This window comes from Fundulus heteroclitus, chromosome 16, assembly GCF_011125445.2.
Source record: "Fundulus heteroclitus isolate FHET01 chromosome 16, MU-UCD_Fhet_4.1, whole genome shotgun sequence".
In the NCBI taxonomy this organism is placed as follows: domain Eukaryota; kingdom Metazoa; phylum Chordata; class Actinopteri; order Cyprinodontiformes; family Fundulidae; genus Fundulus; species Fundulus heteroclitus.
Genome location: NC_046376.1, coordinates 1,094,561 through 1,109,687, shown reverse-complemented (window position 1 = coordinate 1,109,687; position 15,127 = coordinate 1,094,561). Strand labels below are relative to the sequence as shown.

The window sequence follows — 15,127 nt, the reverse complement described above, 5'->3', positions numbered from 1 at the left end:
CAAATGGGCAGGGTTTTTAATTAAAAGCTTTGTCTAGTCAGCTAAAAATGTGCAGCTTTTATCTCGTGGCCACTAAAATGCAGTTATTTATTTATTTATTGTTTATTTTTGTCAGGGAAAGACAAATGGGATAAGCACACTGAAAGATACAGTTTATTTAGGATTTAACATCCCAGCTCTACGACCCATGCATGAAGGAAACGGATGCTAGAAATATCTCTAAATATCTGCATTTAAGGTTTTAAAATCATAAAGGATCCTGTTCACAAATCAATGTTTTACAGTAACATTTTCCACTGACTTAACGAGGAACAAACCACAAGCATGCACGTTATTGCATGTTATTGAATGCAACCTTTGCTAGATCATTTGTGAAGCCATGTTGGATTTGGACTCAGGGAGTTATAGTTTTCTAAGTCTGAGGTCCAGCTGTTGACAGCAGTGCAGTTGTTTTCCTTAAATTAGAACAAAGATAGTCAGACTTCTGAGAACTAAAGAAATGTGCCATTAAAACGTAGCATTAATAATACCCTGATGCCTCATAACAAACATTTTTCTATGCCAGTTATGTCACCATGTTGCAAAGATATATGTTTGATGACCAAGACAAGTTAATTAGCATTGACAACAGAAGAGTTCTAGCCCTGGATTTGAACCCACATCCTTCTTGCTGCAAGGCAGCAGCAATAAGAACTATTCCCCCGCTGCAGCACAGCTTTAGAAAACTCCACGGTAAGAAGGAACAACAGGTTTTACTAAAGGTTAAGTCAAAACCTGCCAGTTATGTTTATTTTTCATAGCAGGCATCTATTAATAGCAAACAAGGTATTCATACCAACACTACCCTGTTATGGTTATAGTCTACTAATGATGATATGTTCCACTGCTCATGTCGTAATGCTAGAACCCCCCCCCCAATTAACTTAAAAATCCCCTCTAAGATTTTTACTCACTAAAATATTTAGTCTTACTTCTTTTTTTTGTTTCAATGCTCCATTTCAGTATGATTTTTTTACTGTATTTCAGTTTGTAATCAGGACAATAAAACTAAAGTATATAAAAAAAACAACTATCGCAGCAGTTACACTTTATAACTTACATAAAGTCACACAAATGTAAAACTGTGACAAACTGAAATAAACTTTTCTAATGCAGACGTTCATACAGTTAATTGTAGTAAAAGCTCAGCTTGTAGTTATTTCCAGGAGAGACACAGAGCCACTGGAAGACAGGACCAGGTCATAACTAACTGGACAAGAGTCATAACAACTATAGACATTGTTGCTGCAACAACACAGGATGTAACGGCAAATAAAATAATTAAATAATTCTACTATTTGGATATATATATATATATATATATATATATATATATATATATATATATATATATATATATATATATATATATATATATAAAGCTATAGATTGTTCCATGTGTTCTAAATTGGTCAAACTATAAATACAGTCCACAAACGTCCATTCAGGCTTTTGTCCAGAATTCAAATGTCCAGCTTTACTGCGAAGGACGGCGTTTGGAGTTGATTTCACAGAGAAACTCCAGTTTCTGCAGTCTTACACTGTAACACTGGATACTCCACTAGTTGAGTATCCAGTGTTACAGTGTAAGACTGCAAACATTCAAAAATGTCCCCTGGGTTTCCTTTCCCAGATCAGCTTTTCCTACTTAGCATTCTAACCAAAAGCCTCTAAATCATCCTGAGCATCTGAACTTGGATCTTTCCTCAGGGGTACTTTTGATTAAAAGATACAATTAACTGAACCCATAAAAGCCGGGCGGGGGGGGGGGGGGGGGGGGGGGGGGCTGACAGCACGCCTCTGTGAATTTATGGAGAAGCATGACCTTATTTGACACGTGACCCTGGATCCATTCACTCAGCAGCTGGACTCAACCAATGGATGTTTCCCTCAATCTGCTGTTTTCTTCTGTCCCTAAAAACTCAGCCTGTCTGTCTGAGAGTGACAGGAAGAGGCAGAACGTTGTCTGTGTGTAGAGACGTTTGAACTAGACACTTGGAGACAGTTCCTTACAGCTATGTTGGAGACAGATGGCAAGGTGTGCGTTTTGGAGTGTGAAAGCACGTTGCTTTGATTATTAACAGCAAGTGCAGGTTCTGCACAGACTGATATGCTCCTCTCTTTTTTCCTTATTTGGTGCAGAGTTGCCTCTTGATGGTAAGAAAAGTTAATGTTCTAGTGTCTTTGTGAAGAATGCTGACTGACAAGCAAACACGTTATAAAGAAGTAGAAGTTTATTATTATGTCCCCTGATTGTTGAAAGACGTATATCCCAGAGAGGTGATTGGTTTCCACCCTAAATAGCTGACTAAAGAAAATTCAAAGCCTGAGCTCAGAGTCTAGAGAATGTTTCAACACATTTCCCTTTAAATTAGCCCTTAAATTTCCCCTACAGGTCGGAGAGCTGCAGCAACGCAGACAATTTAGTGATTTGCTTGGTCCGTTTGTCTCCTGTTGTTGTCGATTATTTGTGCATCCATGGGTGCTGCTGGATCACGTTATCCCGTTCTAATTCGTCCTCTTTGATCCGACTCTAATCACAGATGCTGCACCGGGAGAAAGTCCTCAGATGTCAGAGATGAGCGGTCTGTTCGTGGTGAAGCCGGAAAGTGTCACCGCTACAAAAGGTTTGTTAAAATAAGCTCTGAGTTCTACAGAGGAGGTAAAAAAGTGATATAAAGTACAAAGTTCCATCTTATTGAAAAGGGGAACTGACGTAGTTGTATTTTGTTATTGATTCAGTTTCAGCATTCAGTCTACTTTAGTAGATGTCTGTCACCATGCAGAACCTTGTTTTATCATCATTTGACTGCTTAACATCGGCAAATGGCCGTAGTTGTATAGCAATTTATGATTGATCCATGAGATAAACCCAACTAACGCCACCAGATGCCAACAGACACCTTAAAGTTTGGGGTTAAAACTGGCTGCTACTGTTCAAAATTTCATCTTTAGGCGGTGTGTGGCGCTGTTTTTTTTAAATAAATATCACTTTTTATATAGTCTTTATAGAATAAATGTTTTTTGTCTCGCAGCCCTACATCTTTTGTCCAGCCATACAGACAATACAGGAGATTGTTGTAACATGCAGAGCGAAGCCAGTAGTCGATTGAAATTCCTGCAGCACTCCCAGCGTCGTCATGGTCACCTCCCAGAATAGTTTCCTTCATGTCTCTTCATCATTCTGTTTTCGTTGTACCTGATTATTGAAGGAGCAATAAGTGGAATTTCACCACTAGGCGTGCTGTTGAGCACTGTCTGTAAACCAAAACAAGATGTGTGGCAAGCCACGCCTCTCTCTGCCTCTGAAATCTGAGCACCAGACTGGTTATCTATTTCAATGCTACATCTTTTTGTCAAAAAAAGAACGCCCTGAAAGTACGCGAGGATCACGGTGGGCAGCTCACATGCCTGCATCAAACAATGCTAACTATGTTAGCTGGGTTAACGGCTACTCGCCTCACGTAACCGTAACGCCTGGCCCATTTCTGGCCAACAACTAACCCACATGCCACAATGGTAGCATTACATCGACCCAAATCAACAGAACAAGTCTAATGAGACTGTAACACCAACAAAAACCAGCATTTGACTCCATGCTGTAACTCACCTGTCCAGGAGGAGAAGAGCTAGAGTTCAACAGGAGCTGCTTCTGCTCTCCAAATGTTCTCCACCTTGGAAACACAAGGCCAATGTTATTCTTTGTTTTCTCTTTGCTTATCTGACAACGTCTACGCTAAACACCTTTGTGTTTGTGTGGTAACAACGGGTCCTGATCGTCTCCAGGTGAAGGCTGCGGTGAGATTTTATGGGGAGGGAAGGGCTAAACCCTGTGTTACAGCTGTTCGCGTGCACGTACATAAACGGCTGGTATGGTATGTGACGTCATACAATAGTCCCTCCAAAAAGATACCTTTAGTTCTTCACAAATAATTTTTTTAGTTCTATCAATCTAACATATTGGTCCTTTAAATATGCCGTAGAGTTTTTGGGCCAGTGTCCTGACTGATCCCTTTTGTACGAGATCCTTTAAATATTCTGAAACCTCTGCAGACTTTTGTTTCAGCGAAAGGATGCAAATGTCAGAATATGTCCCACAAGGACAGCTTAACTTCATTTGATGGCAGGTGTGAACTCAAAAGGACAGAGCACCAAAATCAGATCACTAGTGCAAACTTAAACAACAGGCTTATTGCACGTCTTTGTTTTTTTTTGTCAAACTGTGCAGGACATGCAGTATTTCACATCAGATGTGTGAAACATTTTCAAAACAAATCAAATCAAATTTTACTTCTAAAGCGCTTTAGAACAACCAGAGATTGTGCAGGATTAAAAACTACAAATAAAAATAGTAATAAAATCAGAACAGTCGTAACTCTCATGTATAAAAGGCAGAACGGAACAAATAGGTCTTTATCCTGACCTTGGAGAGCGGCAGGGCTGTGATGGCGTGTGATTCCAGGGGAAGAGTGCTCCAGAGTTTGGCCTCGCCGCTGCAAAGACACGATGGGTCCACTGCTTACATCTCGACCGGGGACCACCAGCAGGTGTTGCTCAGAAGAGCGTAAGGCTCTACTGGGCTGGTGCACTGCAAAAAAGGAACTAAAAATAAGTGAAATTTCCTAGAAATGGAACATTTGTCCTTGATTTGAGCAGGGAAATAATAATAATAATAATGGAATGAGTATTTTGACCCTTAAAATAAGATAATTAGATAAACTGCACTTAAAATAAGATGACAGAGATGAGTTGTTCCTATTTTAAGTGCAGAAAATCTTATTCTATTGGCAGATAATCTTACTTATCTGCTCAAATCAAGGACAGATAGTCTGTGAGTCCAGAGGTGTGAGGTTCAAAGCTAAATTTGATTGACCCGAAGGACAAAAGAGTCTAAATTCTGTTTTGGACTCATTCAAACGGAGAAAACTTAGAGACAATCATGGTTTGATGTCATCAAGATGTGCTTGAATGGGCTGCGTGTCTGGAGAGTTTGGAGACACAGGCAGGTGGACTTTGACTAGGACTATCATGGTCTCTTTTTTTTTTTCTCATCTTAAGGAGGTTGTTTAGTTTTAAATCCACATTATCCATGAGGTGCCACAGCGAACAAGCTGTTTGACAACGTGCTCTATCTTTGGTGGCTGCAGGGAAGGACATCACCTTTGTGGCCAAAGTCGACTCCTCCACTCTGACTAGGAAGCCCGTGATGAAGTGGCTGAAGGGGAAGTGGCTGGACTTGTCTAGCAAAGCAGGGAAACACCTGCAGTTCAAGGAGTCCTACGACAGGAACACCAAGGTGTAGTATCTGTGTGTCATCAGCTGTGAATGCACTGCAAGCTGTCACCGGCCTAGAAATGTTAACGCTGGACTTTCTCAAGGCTTAAAGGGATAGTTCAGCTTTTCTGCACGTGGGTATTTGAGTTAGTGTTAACCAGGTAGAACTGCTCTATTAAAAAGACAGGAAGAAGCTTAAAAGTGGAATAGTTCTGGCAGCTTCATTTCTAGATAAAATCCAGTTAGGAAACAAATGAATAACTGTAATTTTGCATAATTTTAAACATGTTAATTAATTCTTTACATTATTCGCTGCAGAGGGAGGATATTTTCTGTGTCTAATGGCAATATTGCATTTTTAGAAATTATTTAATTATCTCACATGAAGGATTAAGAAGAATCATCATCACAGAATGCACAGAAAAACTGTATTTATTAAATTACAGTTCAAATGTATTTAAACATAATTTGTTGTGGAAATAAAAATTGTCTTAAAAAGCTTAAACTTTGGTTAATACACAGTTTTTTTGGTAATTTTTTTTACACACACACACACACTACTATCCACAAACATCTATATATATATATATATATATATATATATATATATTAATATATATATATATATATATATATATATATATATATATATATATATATATATATATATATATATATATTTAGATTGCAGGGCAATAGATGATGAAAATGTAAATTCACCACAAGGTCAGACTGCGCGATGCTTAGATAAATTGCTACATCTCCAGGTCACAGTTAGCATATTACATGTTCATGGCAGGAAAATTAAAGAACAACAGAACGAGGATATTGTCCGGCTGGAAGATGTGCTACAAGTCAACGTGTCTAAAAAGAAGACGGCAGCACGACTTACGTCTGAATGCAGACATGTTGCAGTCACTGATTGGACCATGAACCCCTCAGCGTACCAGACTAACAGCCTAAGCCCGGTCCTCACTGGGTCATCAGCAGAACAATGATCCCAAACACAGCAGCACATCTAAAGAAAAACAGCTGAAAAAGTAAAGAGTCAGGGTGCTGCAATGGTCCAGTCAAAGTCCAGACCTAAGACCTGAACATAAGACCTGAACATAAGACCTAAACATAAGACCTGAATATAAGACCTGTACAGAACCGGATCTTTGCACATCCTGAATTATCTGAAACGCTGCAAAGACTCGTGGAATCATGGGCTGTACGTAGTTTTTCACACAGCGTTTTCTTTTTGGCTTCAATACTTTTTCGATGCCAGTGTAAAATGTGTTTTTGTTGGGTTAGATTTTCATTCATGTTAAACCAGGCAGGTTTTATCATGGCCCCAGAACTGAAGGCTGGTGTGCGTTCTTAACCCCGCTGCATATCTGCAGACGTGATTATGTGCTGTCAGCGTCTGGTCCCTTCTCTCCCTGTCAGGTCTACACTTACCAGATGAGCATCATCAAAGTGGTGGATGGAGACGCAGGTGGCTACCGCTGCGAGGTCGCCGCCAAAGACAAGTGTGACAGCTGCACATTTGAAGTCTCCGTGCAGGGTAGGTCTGCAGATAGACACTTAATCACATTATTGTCATCTTCCATTCCACGTGTCGGCCATGGCTGCGTAACCCAGTGTGTCAGCCAATAAGTCAGGGAGTGCGCTCCACATTAGATCCGTCATTTAGGCCTCATGAGGTCATCAGTCCATTTCTGCTCGGTGCTGCGGTGAATGAATGAACCTGGCTCTCCTTCTTCTTCTTCTCTGCTTTCAGCGGCACAGGAGGACCAGCCGGACAACATCCTGGAGGCCTTTAAACGATCGTGAGTGTCCGTGTCGACGAGGCTGTGCTGGACATGTCAGCCGTCACGCCGTCTCGCCGTCTCGCTCGGCGTCTCTCTGTAGATCGCCGCCTCTGGGCTTCTGTCAGTCTGAGCCGGCGTCTCCGCCGTGTGTCTGTCAATCTCTCTCTGCTGGCAGGATCTGCTCCAGTCAGGCTGTTCGCCATCTCTCGCTTCCTGTCACGTCTCAAAGTCTCTCCTTCCTCTATTTTTTTTTACATACGCTTGCTTTTTTCCCCCATACTTAATTGTTTCTGATCCTCAAACTAATTTCAATCTCACACAAATCAACCCTGAGTAAAGACGGAGAGTTAATTTATTAAGGAATAAAAGCCATCCAAAGCAATCTCCGCCTGCTTAAAAAAGTAATTACCTCCCTTGTTCTCTCATTATTTCACCGGGTTAAAACTCTTTCTGTTTACATTTATCTAGACGCACACAGCAGTTAGGGATTGCTTATTCTTTGTTTTTGCGGATGCCATTCATACACAGTTCAGCCAACCCATCAAAGCGTTCTCTGGGTTCTCTCACTACACCTGCAGAACCCAGAAACACCTTAAATAGAACCCGTCTGACGACATGAAGTAGGCTGGAAGGGCTCAGAATGCAAAGACATTTACAAACCATTTAAAAACATGATTCACTCACACACCTCTCAGTCTGAAAAGGGTTAGAAGATTCAGTTTCTGGCGCTTTGGGACTCTTGCAAATCACAAATTGCGTAAAGACGGACCAGCGGTGAACTTGGAGAACCCACACAGGCTCAGTGAGACCATGCAAACTTGGAGAAAGATCCAGACTGGGATTTGAACTCAGGACCTTTTTTCTGTGAGGTAACAGTGTTACCAACTATCCCTGAATGAAAACCCAGCAAAAAACACAAAGGATTTAGCAAAAGACTGGTTCTGCTTCTCTGATGATCTCAGAGAAGCAGAACCTTTAGAAAGGTGTTAATCTGGTAATGTGTGACAGAGACTGCTCTGCTTATTTAGAACCAGGACCGCTCTCAGTAATCCATTCTGAAGCAGGAGATCCCGACAGAGAACGTCAGGTTATGCAACTGAACAATGATCCAAAGCACGCCAGAGAGTCCGTCTCCGAATGGCCAAAAAAAAAACAAGAAGAAGAAGGGGGGCTGATTTCAAGATGACCTTAAACACCCCAATGAAGCCCCAAACTGCAGGAATTCCTGAATTAAAAATCCTGCAAAGACGACTGAGGCAGTCGTTCTGTTACGGGCTTTATTATATATTATATATATTGCATATTATTTTTCACACAGGGCTGGGTTTGTTTGTTTCTCCTCATTTAATTTACCCATATTAGAAAGCTGCTTTTTGTATTTATTAAATCTATCTGAAATTGGTTTGAGGATCCAAAGCTAAAGCTTTTACAGAAGTGGGCCAATACTTTTTTACAGCAGGATATGGTATATATCATGTTTCCATTTTCTACTTTGTGAAATGTATCCAAGGATTTCCTTCCCATTATGGTTTTTACGCCTTGTAAATATGTGTGATAGCCAATGAGCCGACACCTTGGCGCCGACACACGGCGGTTCTTATCGGCGCTCGCTGTTTGAAAACATGATTCCTCTGCTCGGTCAGAGCTCCTGCAGAAAGGCGTGGGCAAAGACGCAAAGAGACAGCTCCATGTTGTGCTCTGGACAAGATGTCAGCCAGCTTATTTCAGGCAGCGATAGGTTGGCGTGATAAATGAAGAGTGAGGTGTGTGTTAAAACCCGAGCATGCTGCTGAGGAGGTAACGTGTGAACGATGTGTGGAGGTCATGCAGCTTCACCTCCAGACGCAGAGAGGAGGATCATCTTCCTCACTAGGCTGCTCTCTTCTGTTCACACTCTATCACATCTTTTTACTACTAGAAAAACTCCTCTTTATAGATTAAAGTCACATTTTCCTCATAATTTCTCATAAAGTGACCAATTATGACAAATAAAACAGAGTTCTGTTGCGTCTTTAAACACGTCCAGTTATGTTTTATTCGCTCAAAGGATTTTATGACCACAGACATCAGGGCGACGGGTCTGTGGCCATCTAACCCCGTGGTGGTGCGTGTCTTTGTGGGACTGGGACGATGGTGGAGCCTCACACAGATCCAGAGACTTGATGAAGATCCAACTGAGAACAGGGACCAGTGGGTCAGTGCAGCCTTTCAGGCAGAAGGGGGAGAAGACGGCCGGTCCTGGAGCTTTCCTGGTTTTCTCACACTGAAAGATGTACGTCACAGGGACGGTGATAAGACAGCAGGGCGTTTGGGTCTGGGTAGAGGTCCTGTGTGAAGACCTACAGAAGAAGCTGTGGGAGTCATCAGCCCTTCAGAGGGTCAGCACCGCCTGCAGAGACAGACTCGTACAGCTTGTAATGCAGACTGATGAGAAGCAGCATTTTAACGTCTCACTGTAACTTCTACTGGCGGCTCTGATCTTCCTGCCTGCTCACACGTAACGCGTCTCTCAGTGCTGTGAGCTTCTTCTCTGCTCCGACGCAGCTTCCTCAGATGTTAGGAAAACCATGCTTTGTTGGTGTTTTAGGTGCAAAAGGTCTGGCTCTGCACACACACATCATCAAAAAAGAAAACTTAGGCGTGATGTTGCAGTGTCAGAAGTATTCAGGTCAGTGGGTGGAGCTCCACTGGTGCAGGCGAGGCAGGCTAACATCCTAAGTCCACTTCCCAGCAGTCCTACCACAGCCTTAGAGGTTCTCATGAGCTGAGAGGTCAGACTGACCTATAGCTGCACACGGACCTGCACGGTTCCTTGCATCTTTTCAAAGCTGTGTAACAGCAATCCATCGTGGTTTGATCCCTGGTGGGTTTCATCTTTTTTCATTGGAGAGGTTTACGCTGTTAAAATCCTCAAGAACAATGATGAGAGAGTCTGGGTGCTTTTTCTCCTCGTCCATCTTCAGCTCTGCCAGCAGTTTTTCCTGGTCTGAAGTATAGTTTGGTGTGAGGCAAGGCAAGGCCAGTTTATTTAGATAAAACTTTTCAGTAAGATGATTGAAAGTGTAGGGATGTAAACCCACAGGCTGAGCATCGCTCTGAGAAAACTCACAGGTAGCCCACTACGCCTGAAGACAGGGCTTAAATGCAGAGGACACATTTAGGTGGGATGTATAAAGTTGCAATAACAAAATAAGAAGATCATGATGACATGCTCCCAGGTTGGGGCTCCTTTTGCATGAACTGCTGGCATGAATGGGATCAGCCTGTGGCTCCACAGGTCAGGCCATTAAAGCAGGTACTGGAGCTGCTGAAAATAAAATCAGCAGCACGTGCATAAAGCCTGACAGCAGAGTGAAGCATGAAGTGCTGTAAAGATTTCACACAGACGACTGTGCTGACGTGATAAAAGGCAGCCGGCCACCACAGGCAGATGAAATGGAGCCACAAATCATCACAGATGGTGGAAACTTCACACTGGACCTCAACCACCTTTATACTCCTCCTCCAAACCTGAGAGCTTCACTTTTACACCAAATGATACATTTATTTTTCATCTGGAAGGAGGATTCCCTGTTCATGTTGATGAATCATGACATTTACACTAAGCTACATTTCTGATTTTATTTCAGCTGTAAGCCTTGATCATCAAAATCAGCAGAAATAAACGCTTTAATGCATCACTCTGTATGGACTGAAACTGTGCCACCTTTTACTTTTTTATATTAAATTACTAAGATAATAACCAATTTAAATGATATTCTAATGTACAGGGATGCAAATACAAGCACTTGCTGTACGCTGATGACTGATATGTCTGATGTTGGCGACGTAATCCTAGCATGACTGAAGGTCAAAGAGACCAAGATTCAGCATTTTATCCACACCTCTCTGAGAGTTTATGTGAAAAGTAGAAAGGTAACAGAGCGAAGCCTCGCTGTTAGAGAAACAGGACGAGTGGAATCGCTCTGAGCTGAAAGGCGTTCAGACGGTTTGAGCCTTTGGTAAAACACCAGACAAGGTGTTGCTCTACCTGAAAACTGCTCAGGTAGTCCTGTTCCAGAAGGCAGGCTTCTGGACTTCTACAAGTTACGCTTCTTTGCATGTTTTCACGCCTCGCTCAAAGTTTTCTCCATTCACACCTTGAGGAAAGTTTAAAAAAAATAAAAATCAAGAAACTGACATGGTGCATCACGGCTACTGCAAGGTTTTCAGACCCGTGGGAAGAAAACCAGAAATCATTTGAGTTTTCTTTTTACAAGAATAAAACAAAAACTCAATATTAATCTAAAAACATGGCTTTTTATTTTAAATACCAGGCTCAGACAGTCGGGTACGGTTTAGAGACAGCAGCACTGAGGAGGAGACAGGAGGCAGAGCTGGAGGCAGCAGAGATGGAGATGTTGAGGTTCTCCGGTGACGAAGATGGAGAGGATCAGGAAGGAGTCCATCAGGAAGGAGTCCATCAGGAAGGAGTCCATCAGGGGGACGGCTCATGCTAGAGGTGGAGACAGAGCCAGAGGGGACTGAACCCAGGTGGTGCGGACATGTACGGAGGACGGATATGAGTACGTAGGTGGAAGGAGGCCGAGGCTGGAACTGATAGGCAGGAGGCCTGGAGGGAAACCAAAGAGGAGATTTATGGGTGGAGTGAAAGAGGACATGAAGGCAGGGTGGTGTGACTGAAGAAGATGCAGAAGATGGAGGCAGATGGAGGCAGATGGCCCATGATGGGGACCCATGAACAGGGGAAAAACAGGAAAAAGTCACAGTCATTAGGAAAAACTATAAGTACATTTATTTAGACAAATATAATGATAACAGCAGAAATAGCTGCTGTCTGGCCATTTTCTGTGATTTTCTTGATAATAACTAAAATCCCCTAAGCATGCCTGTAAGAGCGCTTCCGTATCGTCTTCTGTCTGCTTTGGTCACATGACACATGATTACATAACCGCTGCTCCTGATGACTGCAGGTGGTCCAATCATTTCCTCCACAGCTGGTTAGTCATGCTCATAAACGTTTGTACTGACAACTATTTTCTGATTTGGGCTCTGTACACATTACAGCAACGAGTTTCAAATCAAACACCTGAGATGGAGTTCACTTTGTTGAGCAAAAAGATTGCATATAAATGTTAGGAAATATATATTTTTATAAATGAATCCCTCCGTGGCAGGCGCTCAAAAGTAATTGGACAAATCAATTAACTCAAAAACATTTTATTTTTTATTTTTAATACTTGGTTGGAATCCCTTTGATGCCGACTATCCTCCTTTTGAGGCTCCTCTGGGCCTTTACTGCAGCAGCTATCAGTTGCTGTTTGTTTGAGAGGCTTTTTCTCAGAAGTCTGCTCTTTAACAAGTGAAATGCATTCATTCAGGTTAAGACCTGGTGACCGACTTGGCCATTTGATGTTCCACTTCTTTGCTTTGATAAACTGCTGGCTCTCTTCGGCTTTATGTTCTGGGTCATTGTCCACCTGTGAATTAAAGCTGACTGGGTTTAGCACGTCTCTGAACGCCTCAGGATTCATTGGGCTGTGTCTGTCCCGGGTCATCCACTAACACTGCTGACCCAGCGCCTCTGGAAAGCCTTCACACCCGAATCCTCCCACCGACTCCCCCGTGTGTACACACGTTGTGGTACACCTCGGATCAGGCGCTGTTCCACGCCCTCTCCATACCTTTTTCTGCTTCTGTAGAGGTCTTATTCTCATCCAGCTAAAGAAGGTTCCTGCAGAACAGTTCTGGCATTTTTAGATAATTTCAGCCTTTTAATAGCTGAGGCTTATGAGTGGGCTGCACCTGGCAGTGAACCCCCTTTACTTCCTTTCATGCAATCTTCTCCTCATGGTAGAGTTGGATCTTGATAAGCCTGCTTCCTGGAGAGAAGCTCCTCTGACCGCATGTTGTCTGTTCACGGCGTAATCTTCCACATTACAAACGTCACACCTCAAATCTACTCCAGGCCTGCTTGATTGGTGATGACATAAAGGAATTGCTCGTGTCTGCCCATGAAATAAGTTGCATTTCATTTGCAGTCAAAACTCAGAAATCCCAGTTTGCAACATAAAAATTAAACTGGAACAGCCGCTACAAATTTTGTAAGGCAGGTTGTTGGATCCAGCATGGAAGACGCCGTTGTAAGAGTGCGTCTAAAATCTGTGAACCCCCGAACAAATTAAAAGTGGTGTCTGCATGTGGAAAGTACAGCTTTAGAGGGAAGATTATAAGAAGTACTACGGACAAAACAACAGCTTTCCTGGCTGTCGCCGTGTTGGAATAACCTAACCTTTTGTTTTTTTGTTTTAACTTGGAATCCCGACTTCTCCGCCTGTGTAACTGTGACGATATTTCCTCAGGTTTACCCTATTCACAGCTCCTATGTTGGATTTCCAAGACGAATGGAATGCAACGATAGTCTTTGAGTCAATTGTCTGATTTTTCTGGTACCTTTAAAAAGAAGGCGGCACAACTTCTGCACATTTATGTCCATGTCCAGAGCTATAATTAGAACACGTTTCAGTAAACAGTTAAAACAACATTTGTGTCAACATCCACGTATAAAGGGACCTTAACTGTGACTTCAGGACTGAGGACAGGTGCATCTGATCTCCACTGATCATCTCAGAGATGAGAGCCCCTCCTTAGAAATCAGTGCTTTGAGAGCGACCCATTCGTTCACGCATGTTTTTAGAAGCAGTCTGCACGCCTAGGCGCAGGATGTCATACCTCTCTGGACATGGGAGTGATGGCAACACCTGACAGCATGGTGTACCTGATGTTTGGCGCTAGATACTTATAGCAATAAGCTCAGCTTGTCTGGTTAGATAAGAAGGATTGTCTATCCTTTAATGGTTGAATAACTTACTGTTCCTCTGTTATTCTATACATAAAAAGCCCTGATCAGTCTTTCACATTCACAGATATGCAGGAAAATAAGCAGCGTTAACTATCTTTGTGGGTTCAGACATCAGTCAGTCTACATGGTGACATCTACAGAGCATGAAACACTAACAAGCATCAGCAGGAATGGGTTCTTGCTATTTTCTATCCCGGATGCTCGTTGTGAGAGTTTTCCTCGTTTGCTTGAGGTTCATTTAACTCATCTGAGACCAAAATAAATGGAAACTAGAAAAATTTCTGAAGAAATTTAGTATGGCGCCTGCCACTTGGTGCGTACCGTACCGTCAGAAATAGCAAGAGGAAGTAACACTGCAAATTTCAGGTTCCTACGGTCTTCACAGCCCTCGCAGCGGCCGTTGAAAGGTGCCATGTTAAGTCAATGGACCTCCTAGGAGCCTCTTGCTAGCACCATTGTCATGGAGACTCAGTGAGAGCTGCAGCCCTCTCTGTCTGTAAAGGCAGAAGAACTCTGGCTAAGCAGCAGTTGGTAGGAGCTTCCCAAAGCTACTTCTGGTTAGCAACATGCTAACGGTTAGCCGCTAGCAGGGTTGTGTTCAGTATCACCAGGTGATGTTACTCTGTTAGTTTGGTTGAAATCCTGTACTGAGAAGTGCCTAAAAACGGAGAAAATCCTAAAATTCACCAAATCTGTCAAGCAGGAGTTTGTACAAGCTTCTTATAGCTACTTCCGGTTAGCAACATGCTAACCGTTAGCCGCTAACATGGTTGTGTATGGTATCACTGGGTAAGTGTTCTCTGTTAGTTTGGTCCAAATCCTGTACTGGGATGAGCCTCAAATAGGGAGAAAAAACGTTGTTTATAACGTTGCCATGGTAACTCAAAATGGCGGGTGGTACAAAAAAATACTTCATGGGATCAGCACACATGTTTTAATATACACACTGTGGGGATTATAATACAAAACTCTAAGTCTCCCACACCGGGAATCGATCCTACGACCTCTTGCATACTAAGCCTGCACTCTTCCTCTGAGCTATACTGTAACGCCATATATGGGCATGCATTATTGGGACCATAAGGGGTTTGGTCTCCCATTGAAAAGCATTGGATATTTGACACCTCATAGCTTGGAGATGCTTTATGCGACGTAG

The 15,127-nt window shown here is 42.5% G+C and overlaps 1 protein-coding gene across 1 annotated transcript in view; it reads left to right on the top strand.

The window, feature by feature from the left end:
• The first annotated feature begins 2,134 nt into the window (after positions 1-2,134).
• Positions 2,135-15,127, top strand: part of mybpc2a (myosin binding protein Ca) — a 55,894-nt gene continuing 42,901 nt past the window's right edge. The window contains exons 1-5 of the mRNA XM_036148134.1: positions 2,135-2,196; positions 2,583-2,666; positions 5,187-5,335; positions 6,745-6,862; positions 7,079-7,127. Coding sequence (XP_036004027.1) covers positions 2,609-2,666; positions 5,187-5,335; positions 6,745-6,862; positions 7,079-7,127 — 374 coding nt within the window. The 5' untranslated portion in view covers positions 2,135-2,196; positions 2,583-2,608. The remainder of the gene's footprint in view (positions 2,197-2,582; positions 2,667-5,186; positions 5,336-6,744; positions 6,863-7,078; positions 7,128-15,127) is intronic.